General features: G+C 41.3%; 1 protein-coding gene across 1 annotated transcript; it reads right to left on the reverse strand.

Annotated features, from left to right (window-relative positions):
• Positions 1-540: 540 nt before the first annotated feature.
• On the reverse strand, positions 541-23,280 carry ATOH7 (atonal bHLH transcription factor 7). Its single transcript, XM_032491511.1, has one exon. It carries the CDS (start codon positions 3,640-3,642, stop codon positions 3,184-3,186), a length of 459 nt encoding a protein of 152 aa, XP_032347402.1. The 5' UTR covers positions 3,643-23,280; the 3' UTR covers positions 541-3,183.
• Between the last annotated feature and the right edge of the window lie 394 nt (positions 23,281-23,674).

Raw genomic sequence — 23,674 nt, forward strand, 5'->3', positions numbered from 1 at the left:
TATGTCTAGGCCTTACCTCAGCTCAGTTAAATCAATTCTTGAGCTGGAGGCCTCAGTTTTTTTTGTTTGTTTGTTTTTTGTTTTTTGAGTAAAAGTAGATTTATTCAGAGAGATGTACACTCCACAGAGTCTCAGAAGGCAAGAGAAAGGCCACAAGGTGTGGAGTTGGGTGCTTAGTTTAAAGGAAAGGTAGATGAGTTTTAGTATATTTTACAGGACTCCCGATGTGTAAATTCTAATGAGCAGTCAGTGTCGAGAACCACTAGCTTAGATGGCATTTCTCCACCTTGATAGCCTGGTTCATTTGTATGCAGTTATTCAGACTTTTGACCCCAGGGTTTGGCCTCAACCTCCAGCTGGCACCTAGGAAGAGCCCACATATAGTAACTAATGGAACTCAAACCCTGCCTGGGATTGGGTCTTCTTTTATTATTAATGCCCCCTTAGTAGCCCTTATGGCACATATTTCTGATACTACACTGCTGAAGCATTCAGTTCTACGCTGCTCAGAATAACGTATTGATCAGTACATGTGTGTTCTTCCTGGCTGCCTCTGCAAGGACAATGATGATGTTGAGTAAGCCAGGCTATGCTTATGTACTTGATAATATTTGCTGATTTACTGAGAAAAGGGAGCCCAGGTAAAAGAATATTTTTGAATTTCAACATGTCCTGTTGTCAAACTAGAAAGAACTCAGATTTTAAAAGGTGAACAATATAGAATATTGTTGCAACTTGTAGGTTGCTTGGTAATCTAAATTCTATTATGTAAAATAATATATGAATCTTAACTTCAAAATTATTTTACATTTGTATTATCCAAGTTCCTAATCTATAAACCATGATGGATTCCCTCAACATGCAGTTTGAGGAGTTTTATCAAAGACTGGATTTTATCGCTGACACCCATTTATTTTTCCCTCAAATATCTTTTAAGAAAAAAATAGTGCATCAAGTAGGGTGGAAAGCTTAGGAATTTGCTAAGAGCTAAATTGCTTCCAGAGATTTCCAAAACACAGAAATGGGCAGCTAAAGTGTAATATTTAATAGATTTCCACTCTTTTGGGGTAGTGGGGATGGGGAAAAGAGGCATGGAATTAGAATCCCATCACTGTAATTAAATTGTTTGTTTTATTAAGAAACTCCTGTTAATGACCAAAAAAGAAATATTTATTTCATGTTTATCTCTGTTCTAGAAGCCACAGAGAAAAGTACAGTTCTCTTTTGCAAGGTATTTAGAGCCCAGAGAGAGGGATGCGCCCTACCTAAAGAAGGACTAACAATCTTAATGCATCTGTGAGACCTTCTCTAATTAACACAGCATTTAATTAAATTTTAGCACTGATTTCATTCATTCTACAAATTCTACAAACTTACTGGGGTTATTAATGAAGCATTTTAAGTCTAAGTAGACTATTGTTCTCCAAGAGTGAGGAAGACAGATACCCTGAGCATTGCCATAGCCCAAGCGCACACTGCAGAGTGGAGTGTGACCTGAAAGGGGTCTGGGCACAACATTGTGTCTTCTGAGAGCTGTTGATGTCAAGAGGTTAAACATTTTACTCTCTGATTTGCACTGAGGAAGCAAAGTCCTGAGTCCACCTCAGTTTCTTAATAACAGGTATCAGAAGGAAAGGGAAATTCAGCATTAGTCAGTCACTCAATGGATTTCCAGAGATACACTTGTGATTTTGTAAATTTTCGTTTATGGGTGGGGAAAGACACTGCCACTCACAAACCAAAAGGTTGTTGATAATTAGGGATAACAAAGAAATTAAAATTTTTAATGAGGACTCTACAGATAAATTGCAAAGTAGCTGTGTCTGATGTTAGGTGTTGGAATCATAACAAATGGGTGTGGGAAACATCACTGTTGTTTTTATTGACTCGTGAAAAGTTCCAAATGCACAGATAACTTAGGCCTCCTTTTTCTAATTATTAGCAAGACATTCTCCCAAATGCATGGAGTGCTGTTGACCACCAAGTAATTCTCTACATTACAGGCTTGGTGTATTCATTCAACAGCTAAGAAAATTTATAGAAGTAATTCAAACCAATACCATGTGTATTGTTTTGCTCCCTTCTTGATTAGCCTTGATGGTAGTGTAATCCCTATTGCTCAACTTGTACTGATTAAAAGAAAGTCACTTCCAAAAGTATTATTTTTTGTCTCAGTGTTAGTTCATATATATATAGGAACAAATATATATTTTGGGGGGTACTTGTAAAGATTGGTAGTTAGTAATCGGCTTAATAAGGAAAATAAAATCCTAAGGAACTGTGTATCTAGTTACTTAAAAGCAGAATATTCTTTCACTTAATTTAATCTTTTTTAGAAACCATGAAAAATATATCTATATTTCCACATTGATAGGGAAAACTTTCAGATTAATTACTTGTACTCTCATCAGCTTTTTTTGTTTGTTTGTTTGTTTTGTTTTTGATGAAGTAGTACAAAACAGTACATTTGCAAATTGGTGGGATTAAACACTCCGGTAAAAGTAAATACTTCACTATCATCACCCCCCACACAAATAGGCCTTTAGTGCCATCAGGAAACTAGCAGGGCACTTGGCATGAAATACAAACCTACGTTTTAAATTACATTTTACAAAATCAATATTTTAATAATGTATACACAGTTTTGAAAAATACAGAGCACTCACGCCCATGTACACTCCAGAAAAAAGAAGTCTGACTACTTCATGCATGCACACACAATGCACTAAGCATAACTGCATTTACAAGACAGGAAAGCTGCTCGGTATAGAGCACACACAAGTAATAGATAACTGTTTAACTTCACCCTAGCAGGACAAACTTACAAAGTTTAAGAAAGCGATTATTTCTCTGAGGACTAAACCTGCAGTATAACCTAATCTTATTTTTCCTTAAGAATGTTTTCCCCCAAAGTAGTCCAGAAAAGGAGGATGGGACATTATTTTCAGCAATCAAAACCATTCTAAGAGCCCATCAATGAAATCTACAACATACTACAGAATTAAAAATAGAAAGCAATAAAATCATCCCCATAGGACTGGGGATGCGAATAAAAGTAAGCTGGAAATTTGCTAATTATACTCTAGGAATGCATCCTGGGCCACCGAAAGCCCAAGCGGCTACTTGGGAGAAGGCTCCCGAGCGCGATCTCTGGGCGTCCCATTCACGGCGGGGCCGCGCGCCCTAACTGGCCATCTGGAAAGGCTCGGGCTGGAAGCCGAAGAGCCTCTGGCCGTAGGGCTCGCTCTCTCCCGGCAGCTTCGCAACCGCGAAAGGAAGATAGTGGTCTCGACCGAAGTGCTCACAGTGGAGACTGACCCAGTCCCGCTCGGAGCCGAATCGCTCGGCCTCAGCCAGGATGCGAGTCAGAGCCATGATGTAGCTCAGCGCCATCTGTAGGGTCTCGTACTTGGACAGCTTTTTATCCTGGCCCCACTGGGGAACCACCCTGCGGAGGCGGTCGAACGCCGTGTTGAGCCCCTGCATGCGGCGGCGTTCGCGCGCGTTGGCCGCGAGGCGCCTGCGCGCCGCGTTCTCCAACCGCCCCGCCCCGGCACACGTGCCCGCGCACTCGGCGCCGTCGGCACTCGGGGGCGCGGCACGCGCTCCCGCCTCCGGGTTGCTGGACTTGCAGGACTTCATCCCGGGCTGGAAGTAGGGAGGCGCCGAGCTCACTCGTCGGCTCAGGACCTGTGCGTGGTTTGGTGTATGCGCTGCTCTGCAACTTGGCTCTTCTTAGCAAATAAGTCATACACAAAGCAACCAGCGTGGAATCAAAGTTTGCAGTGGGGAGTGCGGGGCTCTGCCTTTTGTCCTACTGGATAACCAGATTGATGTTGCTTCACTTGCCAAAATTTAGGGGAAATAGAGACGCTGAAAAGAAAGTCATTTTCCAAACGTGAAGTTGAAAATGAAAAGGGAAACTTCTTGCAGCAGAATTGGTGTGGCTGGTTCGGGGAAGGTCTTTCAAGTCCTCTGGGAAAGCTGAGACTTCTTTCAGGAGGATGAAATCTTTCCCGAAGCTCAGATAGGCAAGGAGCGCTTTTTCCGCAGTAGCTGTCGGAGAGTGCTGGATGAATCTTTGAAGGAGGAGAATTTATAGCAGAGGGCTGAAGAAGGGAACAGGTGGTGGCAGGTGGGTGGGCGTCCCTCGGCTTCCATCTCAGCACCTTCCTACCCTGGGAACTGCAGGGGGGTAAGGGGGACGACGCACAGCAAAATCCTGACATTACAGCCTTCGTCTGTTGGAAGTTTCTCCAAAGCTATGCCCAACACTAACACACCATCTGGAGTGGCCTGGCTGTCCCCAAAAGAATAAAAAGGTGGGGGTGGAGGGAGGGCTTAGTCCATTTTTTCCCATATCAGCAGGCAGCTTACATATCAAAAACTGAACCAAGATTTTAAAGTTACTAGAAATCACTTGTGTGAATATGTTGGTCTTGAAATTATGACATACAGATGTTTAATGTTAGAAGATTTTGCTTTGTCACGATGTGTGACAATTTTGCATAATGCTGATTGAATATATTAGCATTTTATTTTAGCTATTAAGTTGGACAAATTAGCAGGTCCTAATATTATTTCAGACCTGGAATTTTTACTGTGCAAATAATTTGGGTGTTTTCTGCAGAATAATTTACTACAACTTGTCAAAAGATACTGTGTATATCAAAAATGTATATTATTTTCTACATAATTAGATTGCATGGTTTTGGAACTTAGGCAAATTCAGAATTTATACTCCAGTCCCCTGACACAGGTTCATAAATGTTTTCAGGACATATATTGAGATGACAATCTCTTATTTATTTAATTTGACTTTTAAATTGAATAAAACTAATCATCATGCATATACATGTGCAAAATGGAAACATCTAAGTGATTTGTGAGGTTTTAAAGAATAATTCCTAACGAAAAAAATTTTCCCCACCTCATAAAGCTGTAAATATTTCATGCTACTTGGATGTTTCAGTTGTGTCAACTGTCCTCAGGAACAATAATGAAGCATGATTTCCACTACTGATAATGATGAGTTGATTTACAGAGAAACCGTTAACTTCTCCTCTCAACTTCTTTTCTAGCTCTTAAGGAAAAGTGGCAAAGAAACAAGCTCCAAAAAGATTCAAGCCAAAATCATTTCTGGATTCTTTAGGAAGGCTAATATGTTCTTTCTCCTTTTGAAATATGGATTATGTTGACATTATTCTCAGATATTTTTGTTTAATTCACTTATCAACACTCTCACAAATCAGGAGTCTTTTAACTGTCTTGCTTCCCTCACCATTGCTTTAGACTAAAACCCCATTGTGACTGCTCTGACTCCAAGTCCTGTCTTCCCATAAATAGTTGATTAATCCCCAGCTGAAGCAATGACAATGAAATGCAGTTGAGTAACACGAAGACAATAGAATGCAATTGAACATTAATGATCTCCAGCATGACAGATGTTGAACACAGACTTTTGCATGGAGCCATTCAGCTCTGTTACTCTGAACCTTAACAGTCTTGGTCAGGAAGAGCAGTCCTGTGATGGGAGGCACTATATTTAGTTATCAAAATGTCAAATACATTTTTGTGAGTTTTCATGGAAATCGGCCCTACTAATGCTATTATTTCTCATGTTCATTTATCTCATCCCTCCCCCCAAGGAGCCTCCTCTGTGCTACTCTTTGGAATGTTTCCCTACAAAACATAATGTTCTGGACACTGTTGACCAAAGTGCTAATGAGATGCATGATTTTGCTGGCCATGTATTCAAGACTGGTAAGATTATAGCCTGTGCACTAAGAGACTTGAAAGTACCACTTGAAGATAAAAAGGAAACCCAATAAAATGCACACAGCTCAGCTATATTAGAACATAAACTAGCAGATATGACATAAAATTGATCCAAGGATAGAGAGTATTGCTGCAATAAAGGGCCTTAAAGGTATGTAGTAATTCATTTTTCAAATGTATTCTGAAGGACAATTTATTAGTACTACAAAGATGCTTCTGGGGGAAAAGGATTTCACTGTCAAGTAAATCTGGGAAACCTACCTGCTAAGTCCTGCTTAGAGAGTTATGAAGCAAAATTGATAGAATAAAGTTTCAGAGAGGTCCTGGAGTTAAGAAACCTACTGACTCTGGACTTTCTCAGATCTTCTTGGACACAACCTTTTTTTCCTAGAAAGGATAAGAAACAAAGTTCCTTGGAATACATGCTTCCTAGCCTGCTCTAGTGCCTTCTGTGTATTTTACGGAGGAGGAGACTGAGATCCAGAGACTAAGTATTATGTTCAAAGGCACCGAGCAACTTAATGACTGAATTAAGAAGTTAAATCTCCTGTATCTTTTGATTTTAGATGCTTTAAAATTGATATCACTTAATACAAGCCCTTCAGCTGACAAATGGAGCAGCTGAGATTCACCAGTGACTTCCCAGAGTCAGCCAAGTCACTAATAAAAGTTTCAGGAATAAAATTAGAAATTTTATGCTAAAAGGATAGTGTCATTTACTTTATAACCCTACAGTCTAGCAGAGTGCCTAGAAAATAGTAGGTAATAAATAACCCAAAATGAATGTCTGGGAAAATGTTACATAAATGATAGTAATGCCAATCAAAATGAGTGCATTCCTAGTGAAGAACCCATACGAATAATTTACATTCCCTTACCTTGTAAAGAACACACACTAGATTCACATTTTGAATGCAGAATGGATTCTTTCTTATCAAAAAACACATCGATAGCCATTTGAGCCCAAATGCATGTCAGACTAATTCCCACAGTATTTCTATACTGAAGGCATGATCCTACCCGATGAATTGGCTATTACTCTATGTCTAGGGTTGGCCAGAAATCAAACTGGCAAATGGAGATAGGGGAGAGAGGAAGGTGAGGGGAGCTTACTAGAAAACTAGGAGAGGTATTATTTTAGAAGTAAAAGGTCAATGGTTGAAAATTATTACATAAAATGTATAGAATAAAGGGTAAACATCCTCTATTATCCAAACCATATTTAATTTTTTAATGAAAACTCTCCAAAGAACCACACAATTAAAAGAAAGAGAAGAAAACACTTGTTCATTCTGAATTTGCAGAGAAATTATGAAAAATGAGGAATGGGGCTTCCTTCTGGAGGGCATGGCAGTTGGCGGATTCTGGGTCCCTGAAAGACTCAAAAGTAAGCCAGCAAAAGACAAAGGGACGATGAAGTTGAGTTCCACTTATATTTCATTAAAGACCAGAAGTGCAACGTCTTAAAAGTTCCTGTAACTTTGTAATGTGCTACGTAGTTAGTAAGTGAGGAAAAACCTGCAGAAGGATTTATGTTTGGAGAAAGAAAGGGAAAAGCAAAGTATTGCCCCTCTCTCCCCTGCCCGTTGAAGATCCAGAAAAGAGAAAACCCAGTGTAGGGTAGAAACTAAGAACGGACAGACTAATAACAAGGCCAAGAGAAAGAAAACAAAGATGAGGAACCCTGTTCTAGGCCCCAAGAGTGATCACTCACCTCCGGAAAGCACAAGCTCACTAAAGGGCCCCAGGTGATTCTCCAACCCCCAATCACTTCACACACTGCTTGAGAACTACAGCTTGGCAGTTGGATTTAGTTTCTCATTGCCATGAGCCAGACTGACTTGCATGGTTTGTACTCTGCCATCACTCTTCTGGATGGAGCTTAGCCTCCTCTGAGCGTTTGGTCTAAGCTCTATCTTTGAAGTTAGTTTTGAATCCTGGCTCTCCTTTCAACTAGCTGTGTGCTCTTGCAAAAATCACTTCTCCTATTTCTCTATCTGCAAAGTGGAATCATAATACCTACCTAACCCAGCAAGAGTGAGCATTATTTTAGACAGTACCTGTAAAGGGCTCTGCCTGGTCCCTAAGAAAGCTACTCTTTAAATGACAGCTAATACTACACATTCTGAATAGATTTTATAAGTGATAATAAAAATAAACTCAGCTTTTGAACTTGATAATTTTTGAACCTTTTACACATAAAGGCATAGTTAATCATGATGTAAATTCCAGCTGTGTGACTTTGAGCAATTTACCTAACCTCTCTATACCTCTTACCTTATCTGTAAGGAGGGTTAATAATAGAAATGATCTTTAGAATTAGCATGAGGACTGAGCTAGTTACTCTTTGTAAAGCACTTAGACCCATGCCTGACACAGTTACACGCAATATAGGTGTCTCTTTGGATAAACAAAATGACCTGTTGCAATTATCCAGGATGCAGACTAGCCACCCTTCCTCTCATTTTTGCTTTATTTCCCTGCTTTTTAGTGCTTGACCCATAGAATGTACAGGAACAGTGAGAGGTGGGTAAATTCAAAGGAGTTCTGCCTTTGATATTGGAACAATCTAAGTTTGACATATCAGAGATAGAAGCAAAAAATACACTGCTCAGGGACTTATTGGGTAGCAGATTTGGTTGTCTCGTAGTTTAAGGTTCAATTTTATAATCACAGACATATTTCAAAGTGTTAATTTTCAGGAGAGGTTTCACTTTTCCAGTGACTGAAATATTTGCATTCACCACCAGGGCCCCTCCCTTTCTAGCACTGAGGTATTAAGGAAGACAGATCAATAATCATGATGTTTCTCTTCATGGACATTGAAGCAGAACAAAGGGAGTGAGTCTCAGGGATGTGCTGGATGGTTCCATGATAAACTGATGCTGGAGGCTATGTTTCTTCAGAATGCCTTTCCCTGTGTGGTTCTGGGTTTGAGTTAGGCAAAAGTGAAGTTGATACTCTGAAGATCCTTGTAGGTTAGAGGCCATGAGAGATAGAGGCAGAGGTGCCCGTAGATTCCAGTCCATCCTTGCTTTTCCTCCTGGTGTACCCAGTGTTCCCTCCCTCTCTTCCAACCGCCGGCCCTGCTGACCAACAGTGGCCCCAGGGCCACTATCAGATGCTTCTTGTGAGCTCACAGAGATGGTCACAGCCACAAAGAAGCTGACTTCTGCACCAGCTTCCCCACCCAGTCTTACTCAAGCAGCTCGAGACTCGCTTCCAGACTCCCCTGCAAGGTCTGATTCATTCCCCCAGCCAGGGCTGCATAGTGACTGGTCTCTCATTCTTCAACAAACCTTTTTGGACCTTTACTTCCCTTGCTCCTTCCCCAATTGTATAAGGCCTCATCCTTATAACAAATTCCTTCTTCTGTAATACTCACAGTGGCTCTGCTTTCCTGGTTGAACCCTGACTGATACAAGGAATCTTTCATCTAGCCATAAAAAAGGCCATAGGACCTATCCCTATCTCCCTGCAGAAGCCCTCTACACTGGTGCCTCATTGTCTATGTGTCCACCAGAACTGGAGTCTTTTGTCTCTTGGACAGTAATTACTACTTCCATCTGTTCAGCCCTGTGCCAGGCAACATCAGGGATAAGTCAGAGTTTAGCCTAATGGAATTCATCATCTAGTTGTGGAAATAAACCCAACACACAACAAAAAACTACCCTGAGTAGTAAACCAGGGTCATGTTTTCCAAGAGGTGCCCAAGACAGTCCATTAGAGTATGGGAAATGATTAGAAATTATTCTGGTATTTCTTTTATCTCATTCATTTCTAACTCAGAGTATGTTTTATAGTGTACAAAATATAAATACATATATTTATATGTGAGAATATACCAACATTTTTAACAATAGGAGCATGTCAGCAGAAGAGTGGGGACCACCATCCTAGGCATGAGGCCGGACATGATTGGTACCATTAGGAGTTCACAGAAGGGAGATTTTACTGAGCTCTGGAGGAAAAAGGATTTCAGCTGGTGGCCCCACCTCTCTGACATCACCACTTGCTGCTGCCCTCTCAAAAGGCTGCTCCTCCTCCACTGCCCATGCTCACCCCACCCCCCCAACCCCTGCCTCAACTGCCATTTCCCTAGATTGTCCCTGGCTGGCTCTGGGGTGTCATTCAGCTCCTGTTCTACCTGATGCTGTATGTCCTTGGTTGTTTGGAGACTCCAGGAATACGGAGGCTTCCTCTGTATTGTTCCTAGATGTATCTCCAGTACCTAGAATTGTGTCTGGCACATACAGATGCTCAAGAAATACTAGTTGAAGGAAAGAAGGGGAGGGAGGAGGAAAAGGGAGACAGAAGGACCCCACACACAAAGGGAGAGTCCACACTGTTCCCCTAGCAACACAGCTCTTTTTCCTCCTGCTAATATGGACTCTTTGGGGGGAAACTGTGCCCTCCAAACTCAGTTGCCACTGGCCTGCTGCTTTTCTGCCTGCTCTGAAATTGTGGTCTCTGCTGTTTCACAGTGAGCAGGTGGCTTACTCCCCCAAAGGGTGGCTGTCATTACAATCCAGGTTTCAGGCAGTTCCTGAGTCAGCACAGAGTAAAAGCCCAGAGGCCTTGCCTGCCCAGGCTAGCTGCTGATACCGGCTCCCGGCCCCAGTAGGGAAGCAGTTTTCTGTTGATTTTAGTTGCTGTTGCTTTTTTGTTTCCTTGTGCAATTTTAGCAGCTTAGCTGAACAAGTTATTCTAAATATCCAAACAGCTAGGTCTATTAATTCTGAGACTGTGTTCCTGTCCCTCCTCACCATTAGGTTTGAGTCCTACTGCCCTGCCTCTTACTGAATCCACTCAGTGGGGAGCAAAAAGATATCATGCCTATCCGACCAGACGTCTCAACCAGTCAGATTCCTAGGCCGTGTCTAAGCAGAATCCAATGGTAGCCGTGTGAGTATGTAATTTTTCCTATTTCTTTGGCAACCATATAACACTTGTTTCATTCCTTCAAGCTGATTTTCATTCATTCATTTGACAAATATTTATTTTACTTACCATGTGCCAGGTACTGTGGTAGGCACTAAAAATAGAGTTGACCACACTGCAAAAATCCCTACCCGTGTGGATATTTGAAACTGGTAGTGTTGGTATCTAATTATGAATTTATTTCCTGTTTCTCCAAATAGGTTATACATTTTTTTAAGGGAAGGGGCAATTTTAGGTATCTGGGTCTACAGTGTTCAATAAAGAAGTATTTGCTTCTTGGTTGATTGAAATTCTTGCTCAGGCTGACCTTAAGTTAAGGAAACCAAAATCATCACCACAAAAAAAAAAAAAAAAAAAAAAAAAAAATTAACACCTCCAGGAAATACCAAATGCTTACTGATGTTAGTTCCTATTTCCACAATACATTTTGAGTAGGGAAGGACTGTTAAAATCTTCATTTTGTGCCCAAGAAAACCAAGGGTTCTGGCTAAACTGAGCTACACAGTGAGTGACTAGATTTGAAAACCACTTCTTTCTCCCTAGAGCCCATGCTCTGTGCTGCACTGAGTCTTGTCAGGAAGAGTTTTGATTTCAAGAAAAGAGTCGTTCATCACTGTGACCTCAGTGCCTAGAATGATGCCTGGCACATAGTAGATGCTCATTAACTGTGCTATATGACATGTACACAGTGCTCTGTCAGTCCCAGCCTGTCCCAGCCCTGCTAAACAGCAGGCAGTGGGGCCAGCTACCTGCAGGCACAGATTAGTCTATTTTGTGAACCAAGTCTGAGGTTTCCTTGGAACATCATCTGTTCACACAACCTCAGATCCTTGGAACTCAGTGCCAAAGGAGAAGGAAACTAAGTCTGCAATACGCATCTGACACTGGGCTTCTGACCATCCTCCTCATAGGCCAGTTTCACCACTGAGTCCATTCTCCCTATGCCAGCCTTCCATTGCTTGCAATGATCACCTCCCCGCCACTGCCTGTTCTTGAGGCGTCAGTGGACCAGTCAACTGAACACCCCACATTTTGCCAGTCACACAACCACTGCTGACTACAATGCTCAGATGACAATGCTCAGAAGCCCACAACCTCCTCCTTTCAGCTCACTTGTCCTGTTCCCCAGTGGCTAATGCCCAGTTGCCATATAATTTGTCACTCTAGGTCACTTGATTCACGCCAGCAAATTTGCTTTGCTGCTAACTGAGGAATACTGGACTGAGGCCCAGGTAACACTAGTTCACGCCTCTATGCTCCCTGGTGTCACGCAGGATGCATGTAAGTCATCTCGGAAGGAAGACAAAAGTTTACTTAAATACTTGATGAGTTTAGGCCAAGAAACAACCAGGAACATAAGCTTTCTGCAGAAGCCCATTATAAGAACCTCTTGCCAATTCAATCCCCCAAGTGTCTCCAGACTCAAGTGGGTCAGAGAAATTCCAGAGTGCTGGTTCTAATCGCTAATGCCCCGTTTCTCCCATGCCTCACTTTACCCAGAAGATTAGCTTTATGGTTCTTCCAAAGTATATTTCCCAAACTGTGTCCTGGAAATTTTACCCTTTAACAAAGAAAAGGAAATTCTGCCTTAAACAAAGCTATACAGGCTTTACTATGGTCATGGTCCTTCTTAAGATGGGATATACAGAGTTTCCCAAATTATGTGGCCATAGAAACTCTTTGTCTCAGAGGATATCCAGAGAGCAGTATCCACAGAAAATTCAAGCTGAATCCATACTCTTACATCAAGGAGAAGGCCATCTGAAAGCATTTTAGTGACTGATTAAAAAAAAAGTCTGTATAACTTTCCTCTCAAAAGGTTTTTAACTTGTTATGCTGAAATTAATGAACAAACTCCTTCTCTTCTGCATTCTAGTCATTCTTTTGCATCCGGAATATTTCTCTTATAAAGTGTGACTCGTGAGCATGCAAACTCTCTGGGCAGGGCTGAGGGTGAGGTGGGTGTACTGGGAGAAGCATGTCGGGGCTGGGAAAACTTCCAGGGCAAATGGCTGGCAAGAAGGGCGGTCAAGAGGTTCACTGTTCAGCTGGCAGCCAGCCCAGAACTTGATGGTTTAAAAAGGGACCCAGGAAAGGAAGGAAGTGCCAACCAAGAGAAGGGCATTGGTGACACAGGCAGATTCAAACTCTAGCCTAACCCACAATCTGTTGCCCAAGGTCTGGTGGTAACACATGTTTGCGAATAACCTACCACTGTTATTTGAATGCTTCTAATTATCGTCCAGTTAATCCACTAAAAAGAGATACAAACATACAGAATCAGACACTGTATGTCTCCTGATGGAAAAACAGAGCATCTAGTGTACCTACGAAAAAACTGAACCTGAATCTTATTAGGCCTCCATATCTAACAATCAATTCGCATGACATTCAGGTGACAGAGAATCATGTTAAGAGATACACTATGGAGAGGCAATCAGCAAAATCCAGAATTAAGAATCTCAATAGGTAACAGGTAACTATATTTTCCAACAAATGGATTGTATGAGGTGGGGGGAAAGGTGAAGAAGGAACCTATAAAGTTAGAATCAGAGACTAGAACCATTTCAACCAAATGCAATGTGTGGCTCTTGTTTGGATTCTGACTCAAATAAACCAACTCTAAAAACATTTATGAGGCAATGAGAGAAAATCTGGACATGGATTGCACATTTGATAATAAGTAATTATCGTTAATTATTTTAGGTTTAATAAAGATAGCATGGTTACATTGTTTAAGTCCTTTTATTTTAGAGATACATACTGAAATATTTACAAATAAATTATATAATGTGTGGGATTTGCTTCAAAATAATCTAGGGAAAAGGGAAACGGGGAGAGGTATAGGTAAAACAAGATTGCCTATTAGTTAAATAGTTGTTGAAGCTGAGTGATGGAGATATCATGATTCATTATAACTGGCCTGAAATTAGCAAGAAATTAGCCAGTAGAAAATTTCCTTTTCCAGGTTGTATTTAGTGGTACTTTGGAAATGCGGACGTAATGTGCAACAATAGCGGTAAGTGTCTTCAGGTGCTGGTGAACAGCATCCGTGCCTTGGGGTCAAGGAGGTGACCCAGTTCAGTCAAACCAGAATTTACTTCTGGGTTTCCAGAAGTTAATCCAACTCTTTTCTGGTTTTATTCAAGACCTGCCTGAAGGTACATCTACCTGCTTCCCCCGGTCTGATCCTAGTCCCTTTATCTACCGTGTGGGGAGGAGAGGGAGAGTGGAGACTTTAGACAAATGGAAGGCACAAGAGTCCTCAAGCAGGAAGCTCCATATGAGAAGTAACTGCGAATTCATGACATGGAGACATGAAACCTCCAGGAAGCTTGGAGGAAGTTTTGGTGAATTATGTGAAGTCTACCACAAGCTAAAGGAATTCCACTGATGCTCCAAGTGGTTTTTGCAGAAGTGAGGATGGGTTGTGCCAAGGCAGCTCTCTGGGAGGAGGCTGTTCATATCCCTGGGGGGATGATGCACTCCATGGCCAGAGAAGAGGATGAATTGAACTGGCCCTAACAGGGACTTGTGTCTTTAGCTCTGTTACAAAGTGACCCACCCATTGGTGACATCATATGAAAATCTCCCTATTGGAGGGAGCTGGGGGAGAGACTTGGATCTCTTGCTCAGGGATTTTGCACAGTGTCGGAGTTGTCACTGATAAATAGACCCAACCTCACATTTCGATCTTCAGAGGAAGCCCTTTGCAGAAGATGAGGCTAAAGCAATCCCAGTATGAATCAGTGCCCAAATGTGGATCCTCTGGAAGAAGCCATTTCCAGTAATAATTGTAAGAAACCCATGGCCTGTTTCACTAGATGATTGGCTGCTGCAATTAATCCCTGAAGGCAATAATGTAGTTTTTAAAGAAAAAGATGTATGTAGCTGTACGAATTTGTGCTTCTTAGATGAGCCTGGAGCTTTTTCAGAGGCCTTTAGCATTCGAAAAATTAATGTTCCAGTGTCATCTATTCTTGAGGAAGCACACTTGGTCATTTTGTGTAGGCAGAAATTTAAATCCCAGGTTATAAGACATGGATGTAAATCACTTAGCCAAGGAACAGACCCAGCTGGCTAACCACCTGGCACATGCACCTCCATGCAGCCTTATAGCTCTCATGGTTGAAGATGCTTTTTATGGGGGAAATTTTAGGTTACGAATCTATTCTCAAGGTTGGAGAACCCAGAGATTTTGGTTTAGACCCTTGCAAACATCACAAGCTTACTATTCAAAAACCATCCTTCTCTACTTTTTATTTTTCTCAAGTTCCAGTAGGAAACATGTCATATCAAGATTCTTGCAGAAGAAAAAAAGAAAACAGAATCAGTCCTTAAGCAGAAAGGAGATATGGAATGATGAGGGGTAGCTCACTAAGTCAAAGGAAGTTTAAATAACCGGTTTTCTGGTAGGACATGAATGAAGGTGACTTGGACCTTAGCAGCCATTGCTTTTGGCCCTGAAATACTACTATGAGGTGACTCTGCTCCAACTCACTTGTCTATTTCAGCCAAGTTTTCAAAAACTCGGGAGAGAGAATTGGACTGGCCAGCTTGTCAGGTGTCTCTAGCTATGGCTAAGAAACAGTAACACAGTCACTGGGGGGTTGGTTGCGAGACTGCAGATTGTGTCTGTTAGAGAAAGGGGGACCTTTTCATCCTGCCCTAATGATGGGGATCCAGCTGAAGCTATAGATAAAGGAAGAAAGTAATCAGGCATCTTACGGAAACTGCAATTCTGGCCAGAACACAGTTCTCCACCAATGACTGCTCTCTATTCATCCAGGAGAAATGGCCCTTCCTCTCCTGTTCTCCTTTCCCCGACCCACTTGGAAGCAGGGCTCCTCACCCCTGTCCCTTTGTAGTCTAGTGCAGTGAAACTGTCTCTGATGGAGGAAAGGAGAGTTTGGGGTACATTTCCCCAGGTAGGCTCACACTCCATCCGAGTTTCTGACCCCAAAGAAAGCAACCCTATCCTCAGCTACACAAAAGTTTTTCTCCCATATGAGTCATCACTTGATCTTGATTATCCAAGTATCTCCTGGAAATGATCCACCTGAGAAACACAACAGATGTTTTTGCCATGACTACCGCTGGGTTCCCTGGAGTTCTGATTCTGATGGGACCAAGGACTGACATGAGATGCTTCTAAAGCAACAACCCATTCATTGCAGGATGAATCAAAATATAGTATTATGTCTGGATCTTTATCTTTTTGTTGAAAAATAAGAAAGATGATGGGTCATAACAAGGGGAAAATGAGCAAGTTAAAGAATTTGCATACAAGACTATGGAGTTCAATGTTAAAATTTAAGGTTTTAAAACCAGCACTGCTCATTCAAGCCTTCTGTTCCTGCCTATTTTAACATGACTATCTTGTTCATATTTGGCTGGAATTATCATTATTATCCTTATTGTCATTTTAATCCATACTAACCAGTTTCAACATACTATCTTATTCCATCCTCTCAGCAGCTCAGTGAGGTGGGTGAAACTATTATCCCCATTTTACAGATGAGGAAAGTGAGATCCAGAGAGGTTAAGAAACTTGCCCCAAAGTTCTTCTGCTGGTGAGTGTTGGAACCTGAATTTGTCTGATTGCAAAACATAACTTCTTAACCACTATAGAATCTTATGTCAGTCCAAAGGAAGCTGGTCTACTTAACATGGAGTTGGAACACTGAACATAGTGATTCAACATTGCCTCATGCAGAGGAACCCACATGTCTCCCTCAGGCTAGAAAGAGTGTGGTAAGGCTTTGGGGGCTTAAGTGTATTGCATCTGTGGTCAAACCTCCCGGTCTTGGATAAATAGTGGCTAAGCCCACCACTAGTTTAGCTTAGCATGACAGCCAGGCTCTAACACTAGCCTCTAGTCAACAGATTCTTTACTTTAACTTATGGATGGGCTGAAAAGACATCACACTCCCTCGAAACAATCCTGGGAGGATGCTCTGAGCTCTGCCCTGCCATTAGGGGCTGTAAGTTTGTGCAAACAACCATAAAATTAAACCCACCCAGGGAGGGACATTGATTTCCAATTGGCATAGTTTGCCAGATGCTGTTTGGTCTAAGAACTGCTTGACCTCTACTAGTGACGCCACCTGCCCTTGGCTTTGCGGGGTGTGTTCCCAGCAGGGAAGGCTCCTCCACTCCTGCTTGTTGCTGGAACTTGGGCTGAAGGCGTGGCAGGCTCCCCATATGTTGCAGGGAGAGGCCAGCCATGCCCCAAGTTGGATTCACCCTCTTATCCAGTTCTGGGGCTAAAGCTGCCCCCAAGAGATTATAGACGCTCCCATCCCCAACTAATTAAATAGATGGCCTCCTGCTGCTAAAAGGGAATGAGGGCGGAAAAACAGAAGATGCCTGATTTAACTAGGACCTGGGTAAGTAGCTCACCAGCCAGACCCAGAAACCACTGATGCATGCCTAAACAGTGTCTAATGGGTCAGGGAGGTTCTATGCCAGAGACCTGGAGTTCTGTATTCTCAGCCCACTTTGTAGTTTTCAAATCTTATAGTTCAAAACATGTGTCTTAGAAGCTTTACATATTATTTAAATTAATATTACTTATTGAGTATATCTTACAATCATTATTATTATACACTAATCCTTATGTTAAGACACTGGAATGAAAGTAACTGTTCAAAGACAGTACTTTTTCCCATGGGACAACCTGACCATGATTCTACCACCTTATATATAACACACACACACACTCACATAAAGAGGAGGCTTCTAGATTCAAAGCGAAGTGTCTGCCTAAATTATCTAAATCTAAATATCCATGCAATTATAAGTTTAGATGAAAACTAAAATCATGGTTTGGATTAAGGAAAGAAAGCTTTTAGTTTTTTAGGAGTTCTGCCTACAACTGAGTTATTATTACCTCTGTTTTCCATTCTGTTTTTGCTACAAATCGTTCAGAAGGAAAGAGGACCTGAGATGCAAAGAGGAAGACAGTTGTAATAATAGGAAATTGGTCTAAATTAAAATGATACTAAGTCACAGCACAACTTGGCCTCTTTGCCACCAACTTTTGACATTCTAATTAGTGTAAATAGTTATGCAAATCTAGTCAGTCACTCATTTCTCCCCTAGCCTGAGTGCCTGTGATTGTTTAAGTGAGGACTGTTGATGGCATAATTAAAGCTCTCCTAAAAATTAATTAGGAATTGGAGGACAGCCTCCAAAGATGCCCTAATTTGCGGGCAGCCTGGCACAGCTGTCCTTTTGTCCTGCCCGCCACCAGGACGCCTCGAGTTTCCCCATCAAGTATAACAGAATGTGACACTGGAAGTGTTCTCAAGCCTCAGGCCACAGGATGGAGTGGAGGACACAGACCGGCAGGAGTCTGCTGCACCCAGGATTGTCTCCTGGGCAAGTTCAGCTGAGGAGACAGGGTTTCAGGTGAACCCAAAGCTGGAGCACAGGACAGCTGGGTTTGGCAGGGCATAAATGAAACAGAATTGGTCATGAGTTGATAAATGTTGAAGATGCGTGATGACTGCAAGGGGTGGGGAGTGGCAGGGAAGAAGGCCTAGAAGTATCTATAGTATTTGCTTTGCTTTTGTGCATGCTTTGTCCATCATAAAAAAAAAAATTACTATATCACTACTGTTAAATTAATTAAAGGAGGCGGCCATTAGACATCTACATAAGCAAACCAAAACCTAAGCCCACAAATGCTTCAAGGCTAAGAAATCAAAACCTAAGGACAACCAGTCACAAACAGCCAAGGAGACTTACCCAAACAATGCAGCTGCTTGAGCTGTAGCCACTCAAATCATTTCCTTACTCTGCTTCAAAGTCTTCTTCATAATAAAGTCTTTCCTATAACTGCTGCTGGTGAAGGGCTCCTAACCCCTTATGGTTTGGCACTGCCTGATTCGAATCGATTTTTGCTCAAATAAACTCCTAAAAATTTCTACATATGCCTCAGTTTATCTTTTAACACTGCCAAAAAATAACATCTGTTATGGAGAGGAAGTTCTTAGTAGCAAAAGTCAACTTGGGCTAACCTCTTAAGGAGAAGAGTCAGGGAGTACCTGATCTTTAAAATGAGTAGACTGTTTTACTTCTTATCACATTAACCACACAACCCCACATCCAGCCCTGACTCTTCCCAGTTATGCCCTAGCTTGGGATGAAGAGCAAAGACTGAGGAGAGACCAGGAGAGAAATGGGTCCAGGTGAGACACAGAAGAAGGGGAACTGGCTAAGTGGGTGAGAGGAGTGAGATCCCCAGATATCTGTCTAGAGGATAATTGAGAGATGATTTTTTTCTTTTTTAAACATTTTTTTTTACTGAGTTATAGTCATTTTACAATGTTGTGTCAAATTCCAGTGTAGAGCACAATTTTTCAGTTATACATGAACATACATATATTCATTGTCACATTTTTTTTTCATTGTGAGCTACCACAAGATCTTGTATATATTTCCCTGTGCTATACAGTATAATCTTGTTTATCTATTCTACATATGACTGTCAAGAGTTGATTTTGAATTAATTCTATGTCATTTAAAAAACCAATACAATCCCATTTGACTTAAAAATAACTTAAGTACACACTCCTAAACTTAAAAAATAAAAAGTGCCTGAGAGTCAAGTGGTAAGTTTGCTTATGCTTGACAGGCTCCCTCTGGCAGCTGAGATAAGATGCAATGGGAGAAGCAATTGGTAGTTTCAGTTCTATGGGTGGAGAGTTTTTAAAGACAAGGAGCCCCTTGGCTATAGGAATCATGATTCTTATGTTATGATTCTTAACACGAGATAGCTGCAGACCTTGGAGACCACCAATCTTCACCGGTGCAGAATGACCCTTGTTGCTTTATCTTTTAGGATTACCCATGTCTAAGGTGACAGTAATTAACAAGCTAGTAAAAAGCCTCCACAGCCAGGCTGTGCTCAGTGTTTCCTAGCTTTGTTAGGAAAACTTGAGAGAATCAGTATGGACTAATTAATTGGTCTTCAGGTAGTAACTAAATCAAAGGTGTCTTGAGTATCCTGGGAAACCAGTCTCCTCTTTCCTGAGAATCAATCAGCTCAAGATTGATGAAGGGCTGCTAAGGTCAGCCTTAGAAACACAAAACCATCTGCCAACTCTCTAGGGCTGGTACCTGCAGTAGAGCAGTTTTAGAAGAACAGGTGTTCACTTTTAACTTACCTCTTTTCTCTTTTGCTGAAATCATGATTTTTAGGTAGGAAGAGCCTCCAGTTGGTTGAGAAACTCACGAACTGTCTATTGTAACTTAAAATAACCTGGCCCAAAGGTATTGGGATAACCTCAGCCGGCTCCTACACAAAGTCATAAACCACTTATCCCTGACAGTGGCCACTCTGGCCTCTCCAGACGCATTTGGCAGCATTAGGAAACAATAACTACAAGGCATTGCCCGAGAAGGGCTGCCATAGACTTAAAGTTTGTGTCTCCCCAAAATTTGTATGTTGAACTCTAATCTCCAATGTGATGGTACTTCAAGGGGAGGCCTTTGGGAGGTGATGAGGTCATAAGGGTAGAGCCCTCATGAATCAGATAAGTGCCCTTATAACAGAGACCTTAAAGATTTCTTTCACCCCAATCACAAGAGGCCAAAGAGTTGGTGGTGGCCCAATTCCTGGGAATCCCAGCCCCTTCCCCAGGGTAGTTGGAATAGTCCTCCTACTTGCAGGCACATGAAGCTACCTAGCCCATAAAAACTGGCAACACCACGCCACGTGGCTGCCTCTCTCGCTCCCTCCTCTTCGGGAACAGCCTGCACTCTGTCTATGGAGTGTGTATCTACTTTTACTTTAACCTGAGCACCCATCCCCACACTTCATGGCCTTTCCCCTGCCTTTTGAAACAGCCTACACTCTATGCAGTATGTATCTCTCTAAATAAATCTAACTTTACTCAAAAAAAAAAAAAAAAAAAAAAGATTTCTTTAACCCCTTCCACCATGTGAGGACACAGCAAGAAGACTGCCATCTACGAACCAGGAAGCAGGCTCTTACCAGACATCAAATCTTCCAGCACCTTGATCTTGGACCCCCAACCTCCATAACTATGAGAACTAAATGTTGTTTATAAACCACTTGGTCTTATAAGCCACCTGGTCTACAGTATTTTTGTTATAACAGCCCAAACAGATGAAGACAAATAAAAGCCCTGAGATAAGAAGGTAGAATATGCCTATTGTAAGGCACACAGACACAGAAACTACAGAATTCCTGCGGGGAGAGAAGGGTATCCACGTAGGGAATGTGGTAGCCTGGAGTGAGAGTCAAGAGTCCAAGCAGGAAGAAGAGGGCTTCCCTGCAAGATACGTGGTGGAGAGATGGTAGATGGTCACACACAGGGAAACTGATCAAATAAGTAAATATATTAAGGATAATGGAAGTGACATTTCTCACTCTTGGTTAAAGGAGTTACAAATACAGAAAAGGCAGGAAATGTTGGATTAGAATTGGAGGTATTCATTTGAATTCATGGTTTCAATTTTTATAGATAGATATAGAAATAAATGTGTGTATAAAACATATATTCCCCAATAATTTCACAATATATAGAAATCAAACCATCATGCTGTATGCCTTAAATTTATACAATGACGTATGTCAATAATTTCTCAGTAAAACTTGGGGGAAAAATATATTCCTTAATTCTGTCCTCCTAGAGAGGCTGGAGCAGCAACACCCAATAAACCTAACAACTAGACTGTAGCTTCTAAATGTCACTTAGGACTAGAAGGAATCAGGGCTCCTTGGAGAAATGAGTGGTTCCAGGCCTGGGGCATAGAAAATACAAGATGAGCTGGACTTTCTTATTGTGCCCCAAAGCAAGGAAGTGCTCAGAGAATGATATGGACAAAAGCTGGTCTGAATGTACACTCTCTGGCCAAATTTAGGACAATGTGAGCATCAAAACAAATACCGATGGTAATAAATTATAGTCCATTATATAATACAGAAAACCATGAATCCACAGAAATAGAAATAAATGAATGAATAAATTGAGCTTTTTTTGAGAAATGGGATATTTAAATTGTCTCAAAGTACTTCCCCACAAAATGCCTATTAATTACAAAGGAGAAAAGAGTAACATTACAGTGAATAAATCGAGCAGATACTGCCTTAATCAAATAAGCAGAGTGAAAGTCCTCAGTCCCAGGCTGATCAAAATCATGTGTCACCCAAAAGGGTGCAAAAGCACAGTATCACCTCTATGATAGTCCTACCAACGATGCCTGTCCTGAATCTAACCACAAAGAGGCATCACACAAACACAAACTGAGGGACATTCCACACAAAAACTGAACCGGCATAGTCTTCAAAAGTGTCAGTGTCATGAACGGCAAGGAAAGACTGAACAACTATTCAGACTGGAGACTGAAGAGACATGAAAAACTAAGTAGAACAAGTGATTTAAGACTGGATCCTTTTGCTGTAAAGAGCATACTGCTATAAAAAACAAAAAACAACACTACTGGCGAAACATGAATCAGGTCTGAGGATGAATGAGCAGTAATGCATCCAAGTTGGCTTCCAGATTTTGAAGGTTTTATTGCATACATTTATGAGAATGTCTTTGTTCATGGGAAATACAAACTGAAGTATTTGGATAATGGGGCATCAGGTTAGCAATTTAACTCCTGATAGCTCAGAGGGGATTTTTTTGTATTGTACTACAGACTTGTCCTTGAGTTTATTTTGACAGAAAAAAGGAATACCAGAGAGGGATAAACACAGGCATCTAACTTAGCTCAATTCCAAAACCCACTAAAATCTGAATAAAGGTTTTTTTAAAATAATTATAATTTGTGGTAACATATAAATATATAACATAAAACCTGCCATTTAACCCTTTTTTTTTTCTAAAGAACATTTATTTTGTGCACTTCATTGGCACTTTCCCATTTAACCCATTTAATTGTACAACTCAATGGCACTGAATTCACTCACAATGTTGTGCAATTGTTGTGGACTGGATGTTTGTGTCCCTCCCCCAAATTCATATAATGAAGCCCTAATCTGGAATGTGGAATGTGGTGGTATTTGGTAGGTGAAGCATAATTAGGATCAGATTTGGTCATGAGGGTGTGGGCCCTTGTGATGGGATTAATGCTTCTGTAGGAAGAGGAGGACAGAGAGATTTCTCTGTCCATGTGTGTACATGGAAGAAAGGCCATATGAGTACACGAGAAGGCAGCTGTCTACAAGCCAGGGACAGAGCTTTCATCAGAACCGAATTTGCAGCACCTCGAACTTGGATTTCCCAGCATCCAGAACTGTGAGAGAAGTAAATGGCTGTTCTTTAAGCTACCAGTCTATGGCATTTTGTTATAGCAGCCCCAGCTGACAACGGTTGCAACCATTACTATTACCTACTTTGAAAACTCTTGTCACCCTCAAACAGAGACTCTCACCATGAAGCAATAACCTGCCATTCTCCCCTTACCCCAGCTCCTAGCAACTTCTGATCTACTTTCTGTCTCTATGAATTTTCCTATTCTAGATATTTCATGTAAGTGGAATCATACAATATTTGTCCTTTTATTTTTGGCTTATTTCACTTAGCATAATATTTTCAAGGTCCATCCATTTTGTAGCACATATTAGAACTTCATTCCTTTTCTATGGCTGAATGATATTCCAATGTATGTATATACCAATTCTGTTGATGGAAAATTGGGTTGTTTCCACCTTTTGGTTATTGTGAATAAAGCTGCTTTGATCATTGGTGTACAAGTACACGTTTGAGTCACTGTTTTCAATTCTTTGGTGTACATACCTTGGAATCAAATTATTGAGTCATATGGTACAGGTATTTTTTTAAAAGGCATAGTTCACAAGGATCAAGTAAACAGTGAGGACTAACGATGATACAATTTTAGAAGCTAAAGGCATATGAAAAGTGGTCATTGACTTGGCTGAACTGTAATTCAGGTTCTGCACTGGGAGTAGGAA

Source organism: Camelus ferus, chromosome 11 (genome assembly GCF_009834535.1).
Source record: "Camelus ferus isolate YT-003-E chromosome 11, BCGSAC_Cfer_1.0, whole genome shotgun sequence".
Taxonomy (NCBI): Eukaryota; Metazoa; Chordata; class Mammalia; order Artiodactyla; family Camelidae; genus Camelus; species Camelus ferus.